Source organism: Mercenaria mercenaria, chromosome 17, assembly GCF_021730395.1.
Source record: "Mercenaria mercenaria strain notata chromosome 17, MADL_Memer_1, whole genome shotgun sequence".
Classification (NCBI taxonomy): Eukaryota; Metazoa; Mollusca; class Bivalvia; order Venerida; family Veneridae; genus Mercenaria; species Mercenaria mercenaria.
This window is the reverse complement of record NC_069377.1, coordinates 22,280,476-22,297,934: the sequence shown is the minus strand read 5'-3', so window position 1 is coordinate 22,297,934 and position 17,459 is coordinate 22,280,476. Positions and strand designations below refer to the sequence as shown.

Here is a 17,459-nt window from a genome sequence, read left to right as displayed (position 1 = left end):
GTACAAACACAACGGGGAAAACATGTATTGAATGATAGAATTTCGACAAAACTTGTTCGTTTTAAAATTTGAAGAATTTTTTTTTCACGGTTTTTAATTCTCTTTTTCTGTTAATCATTTCCTTTCAGGAAAGTATTTTTGCCTTTTTCTTAACAATGTTGTTTCCCTTTGATTTAATTTCAAATGGCATCTGTCAAAAAGTGTATGGTGGACAAATAAAAAAATATATAAAAATCAATCACAAATTTAATATTTTTTAATTGTAGGGCTCGTTTTATTTTTCCCAAAAATTTAAAAAGCCAATTTTTATTTACAAATTTTAAAAGTAATGGGCTTTTGTGAAGCAGAATGTTATCCCATAAAAAGATATTATAAACCGAAATTGAACGTCCACAATTTTTTTTAAATGGCAACACCTTTACATAAACTCGGGCCAAACATGTTTAAACGCATTGTCGATAAGCTCCAAAAATAAATTTTTACAAGAATTTTCCCCTTTAAAAAAAATTCCTTTGTAAGAAATAAAAATTTCAAAAATTTTTAGAAAAAATGATCAACTTTTTATTCGAAATTTTCCCGACTTTTTCTTTTGCAAAAGCATCAAAACGAAGATGTTCAACATTTTTTTGAAAAAGGTTAATTTTTAAATCTTGAAAACTGTCCAGCTGAAGGCCCCCTTTTAGTGTCCCTTTTCGGGGAAACAAACTTTATTATTAAATTACCTGAATTTTAGAAAAAATTTTTAATTTTAACTGTGCAATTTTTATGTAAAAACAACTTTTTTTTTCTATATTTTATGATGTTCCAAGTTCAAGACTTCAACTATTTTATCGAATCCTTAAGTGTGTTAAAACAGTCTAATGAGGTAATTGATAGTGTGTTAAAACGAGTATCATTGGGGTAAGGGGATTGTTAAAATATACATGGGGTAAATGGTTAAAAGGCCAACCCTGACATTTAAATTCCCCTTTTCTGATACTCATAAAGTTAACACACTTTTTAGCAAAAAGCCTTAAAAATTTAAAAATAAGTTATTTACAAGTTAAGTATGTTGAACTTTTTTCAATTTTCCAAAAATTGCTAAAAACATTCTGATTTTTAAGGAATCCCCGTTGTGGTTTTGTTTTTTCCTTAGTTGGAGTAACAGAACGCTTGGACAAACCCTTAACCGGATACGATAGGGAAAACCCAAAAAATGTAGGCAGGCAAAAAAAAATCGTTACGCGAAAATTTAAATAATGATCAAACAATCGAGAATCGTTTTTAACGATAGGGGATAAAAAAACTTTTAAAGGGAATGTTTAAAATTTATTAGCACTCCCGAGCTTTTTATTGACACAGTAACCCTTTTGGGAAATATATGGTTAGCCATGCCAATAACCACATGAAAAACCTTTGCCCTTTAATTAGTTATCATTTATTACAATGAAATTTTGCTTTTTTAAATTTTCCAAAAGAAATCTTTTTGTTTTTTGATTAAACGAAAATTATTAAATAATCTGATGTAAATTCAGCTTTACATCCAAACTGAACAAAGCTACCCAAAAAGTGCAAAACCAAATCTCGAATTATAAACCCCATTTATATTTCAGTCTTTTAAATTTTTTTTTGGTTTTGAAAATCTGAAAAAAACCAGGTTCAGAGGCTTGGAACCCTAGGACCAAGATCAAAAAGGAACATTACGTTCGAATGTTAAAATTTCTGATCAGGGGGTTTATAAATGTTATACAGAAAAAGAAGCGATCGCGAATCAAAGACGCCAAAATTTCTGTGAAAGGAGTTTTTAAGTTTGAAGATGTATTTTAAACATTCTCGCAAAACAGAATAACTACTATCATTTCCCACATTTTTTAAAAGCTAAAGGGTTTTTCCTCTATTCTTGCAAAATAATACTGATGGAAATTATCCCTTTTAATACATTCAGCGGGGGGATTTTTGATTTCCTTGCCTCCAAAGGGGTTTTTATTTTTTTGAATTATTTTCTCCATCAAAGGAAGTTGGTGACATTGATAAATCTTTAAGCTTCGATTCTTTTTTGTTTTAAACTTTTGTTAAATAACAATTTTTCAATAATACATATGAAAATAATACTGCTAAGCAATAAATTGATTTTGCTCCTTTTCAGCTAAAGTTTGCAAGCAATCAAATTCGGAATTCTTATATTAACTGTATCGCTTAATTTTAGATGGTGTAACTGATTCATGCGGTAGCCCTCAGCCGTTGCTTGAAGATCTTCCAGTAGGCTGCTATGTCAGTGGTGACACAAGCAAAAATTCTACTATGAATGTTGGCACTTGTGGACAAGCTCCATGTGTTACCAGGTCTCTGACAGATAATTTTACATGTACTGAATGGTGGCCGCATTATTGTTGCGATTCTAATGCCGACGATTTGGTTGATATACAGTGCGATGGATTCAAGTATAAAGCGACACGTGTTTCGTCATGTTCTTGTCGGAAATGCTTTTTGAAGACAATAGTTTCAGGAAATGCATTTGGACGTGGAGAGAATGGAACTCTTATTCCATTAAAATTAGGAACGATTCTTGTATATGGAAAACAAACAGCAATGACGAACCTTCTTGGTTTCTTTTCGTTTGAAGTTCCAGTTTATTTAGAGAAGATAGTTGTTCGACTTATGGACACCATATTCAAAACGTTAATTGATACCACAAAAACCATAGAATTAAAACCTGGAACAAGCACGTCAATAAATATAGTCTTACCATTTCGCCCACAACCCATAGACTTTCATTCTGATTCAGACTTTGCGATGCAAGCTGGGACAGCCAGAGGGTCAAAATCGCCAGGAGGTATATTAATTCCTAAAAACTCCCTTGTTACAATTGACGGCGAACCCTATAAAGGTAAAGCCAAAGCTCAGGTTCATTATATGGATCCCAGAAATCTTGAAGACTTCGAGGCTTCAGGTGGAGAATTTTCATATCAAGAAGATGGCGAAAATTGTCCGTTGGAAACATACGGAGTTTTTAGGACTCATTTTGAAGACGATAGTGGCAATCCTTTAGAATTAAGTAAACCTATACAGTTTGAATTAGACCCGACTGTTATTAATGTATCATACAGTGATTCAGGTGAACCTAATGTTGAACTGTGGAAATTTGATGACAATATTGGAACTTGGAATTCTGTTGGTAAAATGGAAGCTAAAGTATCTTCAACAAGGCGACGTTTACTCGAACAAGTATTTGTTGGATCTGATATAACAGGACAAAATGTTCCACCAATTGTGCTCGAAGATCCTGTCGTTTATGCTACAAGGACTGTACTGGATTATACAAAAGAAGTACAACAAACTATTACCTATAAGAACTACTATAGAAATTGGTGGGGTGTAAGGAAATATAATTGGGATACAAGAGTTGTTACTAGTCGTGTCGCTGTTTATAAAACACAGACGTATGTTGTAAGAGACGCTGTAAAACATCGAGGCGCATGCTTTGTAAATGTTGCGGTTTATTCAGACTTGAGTGGAAAGGACATCGCTAAAGATATGGTGTCCGTAACGGCAGTAACCAGAGATTTCAGAAAAAATATCTACAAAGGCTTTGAGACTCAACCAGTTCTGAACGGACGCAAATGCTTAAAAATATTTTGCGATTCCGAAGTTTACCTATATGCTGAAAAGGAGGGCGCGCGACTCATTGCATTTCCGAAACATGATTTACCGTTGGGATATAATGCAACAAATATCAAGAATTCAACAGAAGTTGTGTTATACTCAAGGAATTACGAAGGATTTGATGGCAGATTAGGCCCAGTTTACTTTTATGAAGATGAAAAAGCGTGCATAGCATCTTCCAATGGTTTTGAATTCCGTTTCGGTATGCGTTATGGAAAAGATCCTAAGCTGAATGTTCACGTATCAGAAAATATTTACAACAACAGGCTTTCTTGGAACCCAATGCCACCAGATTCCCAAGCAAGACGTGTATGCTTCATAAAGGTTTTGCTTAAGGTAGAATTATTTTCTACGAGGCATTTAAGGCAGATTTATTTGCCTTTTATCTCACTGTTTCTCATAACAAAATACGGAGATCTCCATTGCCGAGCGTTTAAGGTCGCTGACTTCAAACCACTTGCTCATCTCCGATATAGGCTTGAGCCTTACTGGCAGCGCTTAATTCTTTAAGTGAGGAAGCCATCAAGATGATGTACGGAAGGTCAGTTGTTCTACCCAGGTGCTCGCCCGTGATGAAATCAGGCACGGAGGATCACACGGAGTCTTCTTTCACCACCAAAGCTGGATATTCGCCGGTGTGACGTTAAACACAACAAAAACAAAAAATAATCAAACATAATTATTATGCCCCTATGAAGAAGAGGAATATTTTGTTTTACTCATTTTCTGTTTGTTTCCGATAATTAACTAGAAAACGAAAATATTTAACAGGTTTTTCTGCCTGTGGTCATTAGATTGTCCTGTTGTTTCGGGATTCTGTACGTCAAAATTAATGTAAAAGACCCCTATTGTTGGGTCTGTAGGTCAAAAGACATGAAGAGTAAAAACGGTTTTCGCTTAATGATAATGTTTTAGTCTACTGTCGTCTATCATAACAGGGCGAATATCTCTGGTCAGCAAATGACCTCTATTGTTTTTGTGTCAGTAAGTCAAAGGTCAAGATCAAAATGACTTCGAGAATGAAAAAAACCCGCCTTGCAACTGAAGAACACTTGTGCTTAATGTCTTTGTACTTATCTTAGAGGCATATCTGTTTTACATAGATCTTTTATTTCTATTCTCGTTTAAGCAATCACGTTTATCTGCCAAACTCGCTATATAAAGAAATCGCACATTATACTCTTTAATTTAAAATACCTTCAGCGAAATTTAGATTAGTGATTTATTGGTAATTGCTCATTCTGATTTAATTGGTGGCACTGCAATTTTTATATCTAGCTTTTAGTTTATATATTATTTATTTTAGAAAGAAGTTCTACAACTTATATTACTCACTCTCGACACCTCATTCCTGATGGAATCCATCGTCACAAGAGTATGACAGAATAGGCCAGTTTCCCGTTTATAATGCTGATCAAGTTATAAAAGCAAGTGATTTAATGAGTTTAAGGCAGTATTTATACATAAAAACAAATTTAGATAAAAATCATTTACTTCTGAAGTAATGAATTATTTTTTTCAGATCAAAAATAACTTTGATATCCGTTTCCTTGGAATAAGTAACCAGAGCAGTGCCCAAGGAGGGCAATACGGGATGTATGATGTTGGTCCACAACCAGATAAAACTTACGCCAATATAGACGAGAGAGCTTCTTGTATTGAATTCCGATGTCCAGGCATGGTGAATGATGCTGGAAACATAATGAAAAATGTTTCAACTCTTCTAGAAGTCAGACTTAATCCGATTCCCAAAGCACGGTGTCGATTCAGGTATTCTTTTCAATTTATAATAAATATGCGTTTCATTTTACTTTACATCATTTTCAAACGTCAGAATATCGTTTAAAACTGACCATTCAGCTAAAACTTTATGTTGTTACATTTTGCATCGGGGTTAGTGTCATTTTTCAACAAAGAAATGTACAGTCGAGCAAATTGTATATTTTAATGTTAAATTTAACTTTGATATAAGTTTCTTACTTTTATAACAGTCATAAATTTAAAGCTGAAATTTAATACTTTTGGTTCATTTTAAATAACCCCGAAATCAGAATGAAAATGTGTGCTTAAGGTCACTGACTTTGACTTCTGTGGGGTCAAAACCTCACTCTGTGTGTATGATTTTTTTTTAGAAGGTCAATAATTGTGCTCACAGAAGGTCAATGGCTATATCCTGGTTCCCGTCCGAGATGAAAGAAAATATCTGGTCTGGCATCTGAGATATCCCTCCATCATATAAACTGGAAAGTCTCTGTATGATATATTGTCGTGTGTGAGAATAAAGTCCAAATGAAAACAATTGCAAGGCGTATTTATGTTAAACTAAGAGTAATTGTTTTTAAGAAAGGACCTGCAGAAAATATTTATATTTGTAGACATGATGATACTTCACTAATGAAGTCTTGACGAAAATGCATATTGAGGTGTAATTAAATGAGGAAAACAAGTTAGTTATTAGTATCAGTGTAATGATAAAAAAATCCCTTAAGCGTCCTAATGAAAACTCAGAGATACTCGAAAATCCGAAAATGCGCATCAGGAAATACATGTGCGTCTCCCGAATAAAAACAAAACAAATCAATACAGGTGTGTATTAGGATTATTGAATTGCATATCGAGTAACTATTGTAATTTTTGGACAATAATCAGCCAACTTGACGACACTTCGAGTCGAAATCCTTGTACTAATTTTTGTGATCCAGAATCAGCTGATATGTATAAACTACATTGTTTTGGATTATCTTGGAAGCAAAATAAAAAGGAAAAGTTAAAGATTAAAACTTTTGTTCACATAATCGGATTTGAAATATTTAACCGATCTTCTGGCGGTTAACATTGTCAAGCACACACAACATTACGCTCTCAGACAAATCTTGCATTAAACCTAACATTTGGTGACAGCGTTTTTTTTTAAATTTTAGACAGCTGAAAAAAGATATCAACGTAACTGTACTCCCATCTGGCGCTGGATTCCAATTCTATGCCGAGGCTGAGAAGGACTATGGACCTAAATATGGTGTGTATGTGAAGAATGAAAACAAAGCAAACACGCAGAATTACTGCTTTCAAGGGAAAGATACTGGATCAGTAGGAAACGGAATGTTGCCGCTCGTGAATGCAGCTGTGGAATTTGACTGTATATAAACTCGTTTATTTTTTGCGATGCTTATTACTTGGATTTGTATTGTTACGTTATTTAGCTGAATTGCAGTTTTTCTTATGCAGGGAGATGTCACTAAAATAAATAAAGCTAAGACGATTCTTTTGAAGCATAAATACAAACAGGTAAAATGTAGCAGACACGGTTTGATTGAGTCTGTTCATGACATTCACCAAATGTAATCTAAGTTTATTGTGTATATTCAGTTACAATCAGAGATGACATTACTTTTATACAAATCGTACTCCTAATAAATAGGCTAAAATTGTGCACTCTATTTCGGACGTCGAAATTATGTACCGTTACATCTTCACATCACATAGTTGTATATAAATTAAATTAAATAAGATGTTACGAAAGCCGGCAGAACAGTGCCCAGAAACCGTTACACGTCTATCTTGAGAAATTCAGCGGTAATCGCCTCATTTGATTTTGTTTACGCAGGATTATATTTGGCAAAATTATGAGGGAAATTTAACGTTAAATGATTTTTGTCAACTTTCTAATCCAATTATATAGCCGCAAGCATGAATAAATTTTGGCACAGATTAGGACTTGAAGACTGATTATAGGTTTTGCTGTTTGATTGGGAAAGTATTCATTACATCAAGGAAACTCTTCTTTTTTCATCTATTTTAAATATTTGTTACGATAATGTAGCTACTTGATATTTGTGACATGATATAGATTATCATTTTATACCATTATGTAAAAATAAACGGATCACCTAAGCCGCTTCCTGTTTGTGCTTTATAACTTTTGGAAAGTTTTATCAGTGTGTAGAATTGAGTGAAAAATAACAAGGACAAGAATCCAGCAAGAAAACTCACACACACCTGCAAAGCCTATGTTGCGTACACATAAACGATTACTAGTATAATAAAAAGGCATTACAAACACAAACATACATGAAATGGAAACACTGAAGGACACCGCCTTGGAACAGTAAGTGGTAAAAGCATATAGCATTTATCTTCACTCTTAAACCCTTATCATGTACCTTAGTCTGGCTACCGACAAGATAACCATTTTGTTAGAAAAAATAATTCTGTAAAACATTCTGACTTCATCAGCATTTGCTCTGATTATTTGTTTTGAGAAGAAAAAAGGACATAACTAAACAAAATTTGGATAGCCTCAGGAGTTATCTCCTGTGAACAAAACACGGGGTCTGAACACAGACTACAAGTCTCTGTATTATAATTATAAAACAGTGTAATTGAAATCATTTCCCGCTAGATGAATGCCTACTACACGTAATACTTACTACGGGAACATATTGATTATTCACAGATATAGATATAAGAAGTACATAGATCCGGTAATATATGTACTCTACGACATTGAGGAAGCCAGACTAGAAAGAGAAATACGAAGAAAAATTATTTTCTGGATCGTATGAATATATCAAGCTATGGACAATTAGGTACAAATCGAAATCATTAAAGAAGAAATGTTTTGTAAGATATTCAATGTATATCTCCTAGTTCAAAGTTAAACTAAAACGCAGCCTACATAGTTTAAACGAACCTCTAGAACAGTGTATAAATGCGTATATTCATAACAAATTTATTCACACAACTAAACACTCGTGCGACAATGACAAAATAATCACATACTGGTCAAGGAACACATTCTTTTAAACCTTTTTAACACTACTGGGAAGTTTTAAGCAGTTAAATGTACACAAAATCACTCTTGGTCACATATTCATTCATCGAGTTTCATTTGTAAGTACTCAGTAAATCTCATAAAACACACATATTGTTATCACAATAAGTGGATCAAACAGAGAGCTAAAAGATTATTTTAACCCATTTACTCGTGTATTTGTTCCTAGATTTCAGGACAGTAGAATTATAAGTTTTCCCCACCGAGTGAATGTTGAGACACGAAATGGTATGTAAACAGAGAAATGTTCATTTAAATATCCATTGAGCAAAATTTCTAATCGGACACTTCACATTAAATACAGTATTTCAAAAGATTTTAAAGATATTCAAGGAACTTTATAACATACCAATAATGATAATTTGCCCTGAAAGTGAGTGCATGATAAAGATTATTAAACGACTGAAGACTTTAGAAGTACGCAATATTGATGATTGTCTTTTGGCCTGGTTCGTCTGGACACTTAATTGTATATTTTCACCGGTTACACATGAAACTTACAGTTCAAATATATATGTGCATGGATGTTAAAAATGATGGAAGGGGCTTTTAATAATTGTTATTGCAATTAAAGAATCCATTAACACCAAAAACATTGGGAACATAAGTGATGAGATAAGTAAACAAATTCCGCTCAAGAGAATGATTTGATGTATTAGGTAAGTATTATTAACATTGTAACATAAAACTTTCTATTCAGGAGTCAAATGAAAATATTGTTCACTTTCTTGTTTCAAGCAACATGAATTCAGTCTTGCTTTGATTTAGTCTGTCCATAAAAGATTATAAAATGTGCACCATTTCGCACACCTTCCTAGCACCAGCTTACGTCGAATATACAGATACACGTTTCGATTCCAAAACGTACTTCAAATGATATTTATTGGATTCCCTTTTTGATATGTATAAGATGTAATATTTTCTTTTTTATAGGACGTTGGTGTTATTTTGACTTCTATAAGTATCAGTTTAATTTTCGACTTCTGTACTTCGGTACGAGTGTAAACATTCAAATTTTAAATTTGAAGTGGTGATGATGGATTCAAACATATATCAGTTTTGTATCGTGCTGCATTCTGACACAACCCTATTTATTTCAATATTCAGCAAAGGAGACCGAAACTGTGTGTTACTGTGTAACACATGCAGTAAGTAGTGTTTGTTTGACACAATTATTAGGTTGCAGCGTCAAACGTCGTTGCGACGCGCTGGGAAAGAAAATAACACAAGACACGCAAATATTTGTGAATATCTTCAATGATGTAGAGGATAACGTTTACAAATAGTAATAATATATCTACAATAGTGATTTGCCCTTGAATAACACCATTGTTTGTCGGTCAGATGCGTATAATCATATCACTTGGGCTGTGTCCCTTCGCAGTGATTTGTCGTTGAATAAAATCATTGCTGGAGTTCAGATGCAAAGGAATTATATCAGGAGGGCACAGGCCATACATAACCATTGTAATGTAGTACCTCCGCCTGACCAGACTTGACACCGCATTATTTTTAAGTTACCACAGCCTTTTGACTTTTGGAATTTTAATATTGAATAAAATAGGTCATCCATTTAGTGTGTTTATATTTAGTATACTATTTAATTTAGTTGTTTCTAAAACTTGTTACATTTCTGCCCAGACAGTTAATTAAAATAATTAGGTGTAGTTTAACAAAACCTGATGAATAATTTAATAAAGTATAGAAGTGAGAGTAATTACGGAGTTACGTTCCCCATTTTACAGCAAGTGAGAATATGGCCGCCTTTCACTCCGTATTTGTGTTAATAATAAGTGTGCGTGCGTGCGTGCGTGCGTGTTTGACAGAGTTCGTGTGTGTTTGCGTGTGTGCGTTTGTGCTTGCGCGCGTGTGTGCCTGCGCGCATGCGTGTATGTGAGAGAGCTTAGCTATGGCCGCCACCGGTAACTAATATGGGCGAATCTTCCAGTTAGTAATTTTACTTGGACGATCGACCAAGTTAAATTTGACGCTTCGTTTTAGAGTTTCCCTGGTACTTTAGCACACGGGGATTTATCTGAATGCTAGTCATTTTACCTTGAGGAGCTCGCGCTCGAATTCACAATCCCTTCTTTCGTAGTTAGACAGTGTCACCACTGGATAACTCTGTCCGCTCTGTAATAGAGGAATATACGACATATCAATGCAGCTTTCTTTTATACATACCGGTACATCAAGTCTATGACACATTACCGGCACGACTGCACTAAAGCACTTACATGCAAGATGGCTTTTTCTCAGTGACGTTTACTGTTAGCTAACCTCTCCTTATTCTCTTATCTCCATTTTTCTGTCTGTTGGAAGGGAATAATTATGGATTATATAAAATGTTTACTCTTGTGTACGTACATTTGTGCTTATTAATGTTTACTGACAGTACGTGCAGTCTGACTATCATGGTTAAGAATTTCGCTTTTAGTCTACAATTATGATTAATTTCAATAAGCCGCATCTCCTTAACAATCTAATTATAACTTACATTGAACGAATATGATTACAAGTTCTTGGTCAAGCTATACAATTGGCAAAATGGAGTAAATATGTACTTAAATATATAAATTCGTAATATTTTACTGTTTACATTGTTAACCTTATAATGTTTTGCGTAGTCTTTATGGATTGTTTCAATAAAGTGCTTTATTTACTTGATATCAGTCATGTGGGAAAATGACCAATTTTATAAATGCTAGGGTCACTGCCCTTGACATAGTTGCAATGACTTTAATTCAAACAGTTTACATATTTGAGGCCAAATGTTTTATGCAATCTTCATATAACTTACAAAACACGAGTAGACTGACGATCTTGACTAGCAACTTTGATGGTACATGGCATAACTAGAAACAAATTGTAATTGCGCAGTGTCAACTTAACCGAGACCAAGATCATAATAATCATCATGAAATATACACGTAATGAATATGGATTTGATTGAATTCATATTTTAGATATATCAGTTTTGCTTTTTGTAAATAAAGCACTTCTATTCAAACAACCGATATTGATTATTATTAATCAGCAAGAGATATGTGTGTTAAAATCTAAAAGGAGCATTTGGAAGCATAGAATACAACAAAGCATAATAACACCAGACTCGGTTTGACTTAGCCTTCTAACGTTTGGTGTTGAAATGTACATTACTCTTTATGCCCCTCATATATTGCATCTCTTTATGCCCCTCATATATTGCATCTCATGCCCTTTACATATACCATCTAATGCCCGCAACATGTAGCTCCAAGTGGAATTCTGCTATAAATGTACATTGACTTAATTCCATTAGACAGACGGTTTCTGTACTAAACGAATTAATTTGTTAATCAAGTACATGAGGGTAAGTATGCCTTCCCATGGAGAACATTTTTGATGAATCGTAACGGCTTAAAAACGTTTGGTTGAGGTTAAACCAATGGCCATTCCCAAATCTGGTCATCATGTTTTATTCTAATAGCCGTAAAATCAGTGTGCGTGCGTGCGTGCGTGCGTGCGCGCGCGTGTGTGTGTGTGTGTGTGTGTGTGTGTGTGTGTGTGTTGGTAAGTGTGACTTGGGTATAAGGGAGACTGCGATTTTAGAACGAGGCATTCTTTGTTGGATATTTGTCCTTGTTTTTGCGAATAATAATTGTCTAAAACTGAACTAATTAATGCTTTCAATTCAATTAAAAATCTTCACGATTATCATATCCAGCTCTTTTAAAGGGACGACTCTGTGATCACTCGATCAAAGACTTTATAGAGTAAAGTTTGTTCATTTCAGGGGTATTGTACCAAAGCACAGATGCAATAAATGTAACGATTCATGACACCATCGTACCTACAGTTAACCCACTGACAAATATAACAGAAAGAAACGGAGAATTCGTCTACCCTTGCTATGTGAGTGTTGTTGTTTATAAATCACCTGATCTAACTGAAACGTACTCGAAAGGTGCCAATGTGTATGCAGTTACTCGTGAACGTTCCGACACGGATAAATATATTGGATACTCTTCAAGCAAAACAGATCGAAATGGTCACGCATGTGTGCTATCATTTTGTCGTAAACAAGCCATTCTCTTTGTTGAGACCGGAAGCAAATCAACTGGAAATCTGGAACGTTTGTATGCTGCTCCCAAAGGCAAACAAGCTATACTGCGTCAATTCACCTTTGACATTCAAACTCGCATGGAAGAAATATACTTCAATGTTCGCAGTTGGGGTACTATTTTGGGTAAAAGTGGACCTGTTTATAACGAATTTGAATTAAATCAATGTCTCAATGCTGGTACCAAGAATTTTCACTTTGTGTACTCTTTTCTGGCACAAGCAGAAAAGTTAACACCAACTCTTCCATTAGACACGTACGTAAAGCCGCTTTCTTGGTACTTTCTGCCAGAAGGAGCACCAGGATACCAAGCTTGCTTCATGAAAATTAAAGTAAAGGTAAATATGATAATACATGTATTACTGAAAAACATTATGTGCATTGGGTTGTATGCAAACGTTAGCTAAATAGTTATATCTTACATTTTGCTTTCTATTGAATAACCAAATTAACTAGTAAGTGAATTTTTTTCAAGCATGATTTTTGTTAAATTTTTCAAACATTAGATCTAATTTTCGAGGGAAATTTTTGATCGGAAGGTTTTTCTCATTGTGTCGACGTTTTTAGAAATAAGCAAGGCTAGTGTTTATAAAGTTTTGTGACAAAATTAATAATAGTTCGAAAGTTTCCGTATATCTGTCTGTCTGTCTGTCTGTTTGTCTGTCTGTGTTTCTTCAGAAACACAATATGATATATCCAAATATTCATACATTATTCGTCCGATCGCCCTATTATTTGATGTGAGTGGCTATCATATAGCTGTACAATTAATAATACATATCCTATTTTTAACATTTAAACTGTTCTGTTTCTTGTTGTTAGTTGATAAATAATTACTTGTGAGTGACTCGTAGTAAGATTTTTCCCCTAAATTAATTTTGAATTTAAGGTTAACACGATTTTGACAGGATATGGGGGTTCACATAGGCTAAAATGCAAAATGTTACACAATTTTAGTTTTATGTTAGAAATTAGCCATAGATTAAGAGCCACATGAAGAATGTTTGAGCCATTCTTATGAAATAATCCTTTGTAATGTTCAGCCATTTTAAGAAACGAAAAAGTATCGCTTTTTTTTATTTTGGCTCATTTATTAATGGATCGTTATAAAAAATCTTCTGGATGTATTCGTAAGCAGCAACACAGCACTCGTTCTCATCCATAATCTTGATGGCATATTCCCGAGGCGACCTAGCAGAACAACGATGATTCTCTGGCATGCGACTTTAAAAACATTAAGCATTTCCATGAAGCTGTACAAATTTTGGAAAATTTAAAAACATTAAAATGAGTTTTAACAAAATATACAAGAAGATCCTTTGGAAGCAAAGAAAGCAACCAATCAAAATATATGCATACTTGGTTTGAGGTAATAAAATGTGCAAAACTTTTTATTGACCATAATTTTACAAAGGGACGGCCAACTGGTGACGTCCCCAGTTGAAACATTCCTTAATATATGAAATTATTTCGATGTGACTTAAATCCATTTGTTCTTCTTGAAAGCTACACATTAGGTTCGTTTCAAGTTGTTGTGTTTTTTTTATCTTTCTTCGGTAAATAAATATTGTCCAGGAAAAGTTTCTACATATCAAATATATTAACAAGAAACAGTTTTTCATTTAGATACGGTCTTATCAGTCCATGCTCCATCTATCAAGCTACGACAATACTGCATCTGCTTATGGGACATTTGAAGCTGGACCTAAAGCCTCTCCTACAAATGATAGTGAAGTAAAAGCTGCTTGCATGGAGTTCCGATGTACTGTCAATGGATTGTCGCCTATAACACACGTGGTTGGAAACATTTCATTTCCCTCAGCGTATTGTTGTAAAATTGAGTAAGTGTAATTATACATGCTCCGTTACAAATGTAAATTATCTGTGTGCAGCGATATGTTGGAACAAATTCAAGAGATTTTCTCGATACTTGAAGACATTCATTTCAAAATCCAAATATTCACCGAATACATGAAGAATTTAGTCAGTTTGGCCAACTATTTTGCTATCACCATACACTACACATTATGCTATAATTATGTACATATATGCACAACCCGCTGTGTAAGTTGATATACATGACAAATATATCCCAATAATACCACCCCTCATCCTCCGCCCGCGCCCCCTCCGCCCTCTACACATAAACACACAACAAAATGCCAATCCGTATTTATTGAATGGAAACTTTAAAAATCTTTCTGTCAGCAAACACTGACATATATCAAAATAATTTAACAGACATTTTCTTGCATGACCCTTTACCAAAACTGTTCAAACAAGTTTTGAAACTCAGGTGAGCGATCTAGGATCATCTTGATCTACATTTTACCACAGTTCCCGTAAAAGATTAACTAGTATGAGTTTTAACATAATAAGATGTTCGTTAGTCGTTGATATCTATGGATTTATCCCTCGTACATGTACATATACGAAACACTTGTTTGTATTGTAATCTAATTGTATCAAACGCAACCTCTTGTGAGCGCGATTATTGGCCATTATCGTAGGTTTACGTATAATGTGTTAACGTTTAATTAGAAATGATGAGCTTTTTCTACCCTGAATAAAATATTAAAGTCGATGTGACGAAAGAAAGAAATACAACAGAGTATAATTCTATTGGTCGTGTAAAAACAAAGTCAAATACAAATTTGTAATTATATTATTTTGATAGATGTTAAGATAAATTTGTCTGCACTTTGCCGTACCCTCCACATGTTGCTATTCGTAATGCAAAAAGAAAAAATGTCCACATTAAAGGATTTGAATTTTGCAACATTTTGCAGTCAGTTTCGAACTGAAAAACTGAACTATAATTTGCAAATAGCTGTTATGTTCAAAATATTTTGCAGTTTCCAATTTTTTATTCTCGATTCGAACTGCAATGCTAAAAATTATCATTTTGCAGTTCTAAGTTAAAGAATGAAATTTCAAACTTCAGACTATTTCTTCGTTCATTACTACGAAATGTTTTGAAGAACGTCTGCTAGTTTAATTGCTAAAAAGAAGATATTTGCCTTTCAAGATTTGAAATATTTTGGCAAATTTTTGACATCCAGTTTACATTTCAGAACCGCTCCTACTGTGAAAGGTTTACAATCGAACGACACATTTTTTTCGATCGATCTTCGGGTAGACGATAATTATGGGCCAAAGGAAGGAATTTATAAAGACTCGACACATGACAGAGCAAAGGCAAACTGTTACACGGGAAGCGACCAGTATTACCCACCATACGACATGAATCCAACCACAAACTACTTTATATCGTATGACTGTACAAAACCATGTGCTTTGCCTAAAGTTGGTTGAAACATATCAATAAATATTGTATCAAATTCATTCATGTGTTATAGTGATTTTACTTTTGATTGGGTACCTTTTACAGTGAGACGTCGTTCGGTCAATAAGATTGTATAATGACTGGCATTGTATATGGCACGCATCGTAATTTATAGTACAACACCGTCCTAACTATTATTTTATCTAATAACAACTTTTTTTTAAACATATAAACATATTAAACCTCGATCTTTATTCGGTATAATATAACAAAGGATACTGACCCTTGGATCTACATGAAGTTGGCAGAGCTGGAAAGGTATATCGACATTCATGCTCCTGTTCATATATAGCGATGCCGATCATTATACTGTTTTATGGACCGGAAAGGAAATATGAAAAAAGACCTGTAATTCAGCATCAAATTATATTGGAGACATTTTAGCGGTTGAAGCAAAATGCTTTAAACACCTTCCCCCGATGAGCAAGTACAATTGCAGCAATTACGGGTATGAGTGACATCTGAACTTCACTAAAACATATGCGTACTGGTACTGTAAGTGTATATATAATCGTGGAGACAAATATTCGCGGAACGGTCCAATTTTGGCATCGTAGATATATTCACGCAAGTTTGAATTCGCGGACACCATGGGATACATATAGGCTTAAAATCATGAATTCGCACCCGGCAAAATATCCACTTAAGGGTAACTACTACAAGAGATTTAACTCGTATAAAACACAGACGAATGGGGAAAATGTCATGGATCAGTCATATGTATAATACATAACAGTACATAATTAGCACTAGTTGTAACATTGAATATGAGCACAATTACGTCATTAATCTGTTTGTGATTTGTTGTCAGTTGCCTAAAATTACTCTGAGTATACTTTTCCCCCAGCTTTTCAATCATTTTCAATCATTGTTAAAAATGTTGCAAATGTGGGTGCTTGTTGAGAGCTCCGATAAAAAGCCGGACCCCTACCTAGTCCGCAAAAAGAAAGCGAAAAACAAAGAGGATAATGATATCTGGGAACAGTGGTGCTTTGGAAGCTGAAAAACACACCTGGCACACCTATACAATGAAGCAGTATAGTGATTACGTGTACTGTAGCGTTTCGCATATATGTACTGTGACATGTTAATTAATCTGGTATTTTTCCGCTATTGTTAGAGCCTTTATCAGCGGGGATTTTATTTACATTGTGTTGTCTAACTTGTTGAAAATAGGGTAAGTGCGAGGTTGGCATGTCCTAAATGCGTTTAAAGCCCCAGTTTCCTTTATATAGGTTACTGACCGTTCCAAGGCGGTGCCCCTATTTTCAATTGGTTTTCTGTCTGTCTTGTATTTTCTGTTGCGCATGTTGTCTTGATTGTTTTAAGCGTTTATTTCCCCTTCTCCTCACTCCCCCTATCGCCCCATCCTTTCCCCTTGCATTTGCGCTACCTCGTATTTTAGGCATCTCCTCTCCCCTTTACTATGAGTTAGTTATCGTGCCCCCTTTGTTTGACTGCCAGAACCATAAGGCGGTACACGATTGTTTTTCCTGCTTATAGGTGTGCATTTGTGTGCTTGTGTGTCTAAAGCGGTG

The 17,459-nt window shown here is 34.5% G+C and overlaps 2 protein-coding genes across 2 annotated transcripts; both read left to right on the top strand.

Moving 5' to 3' along the window:
- The first annotated feature begins 2,164 nt into the window (after positions 1–2,164).
- Positions 2,165–7,537, top strand: LOC123537077 (cartilage intermediate layer protein 1-like). The gene is made up of 3 exons (XM_053529245.1): positions 2,165–3,978; positions 5,165–5,412; positions 6,564–7,537. The coding sequence occupies exons 1-3, from the start codon at positions 2,281–2,283 to the stop codon at positions 6,784–6,786; spliced, it is 2,169 nt and encodes a 722-aa protein (XP_053385220.1). The 5' UTR covers positions 2,165–2,280; the 3' UTR covers positions 6,787–7,537.
- A 3,158-nt stretch (positions 7,538–10,695) lies between these two features.
- Positions 10,696–15,920, top strand: LOC123537220 (uncharacterized). The gene is made up of 4 exons (XM_045320858.2): positions 10,696–10,832; positions 12,249–12,913; positions 14,202–14,416; positions 15,650–15,920. Exons 1-4 carry the CDS (start codon positions 10,805–10,807, stop codon positions 15,888–15,890), a joined length of 1,149 nt encoding a protein of 382 aa, XP_045176793.2. The 5' UTR covers positions 10,696–10,804; the 3' UTR covers positions 15,891–15,920.
- Positions 15,921–17,459: the final 1,539 nt, after the last annotated feature.

Excerpts from the sequence above, each read along its gene's own strand:
- LOC123537077 (XM_053529245.1), top strand. The coding sequence starts at position 2,281 with ATGAATGTTGGCACTTGTGGACAAGCTCCATGTGTTACCAGGTCTCTG. Across the intron at positions 3,979-5,164 it reads TCATAAAGGTTTTGCTTAAG|ATCAAAAATAACTTTGATAT; the intron begins GTAGAATTATTT and ends TATTTTTTTCAG. Across the intron at positions 5,413-6,563 it reads AAAGCACGGTGTCGATTCAG|ACAGCTGAAAAAAGATATCA; the intron begins GTATTCTTTTCA and ends TTTAAATTTTAG.
- LOC123537220 (XM_045320858.2), top strand. The coding sequence starts at position 10,805 with ATGGATTATATAAAATGTTTACTCTTGT. Across the intron at positions 12,914-14,201 it reads TCATGAAAATTAAAGTAAAG|ATACGGTCTTATCAGTCCAT; the intron begins GTAAATATGATA and ends TTTTTCATTTAG. Across the intron at positions 14,417-15,649 it reads GCGTATTGTTGTAAAATTGA|AACCGCTCCTACTGTGAAAG; the intron begins GTAAGTGTAATT and ends TTTACATTTCAG.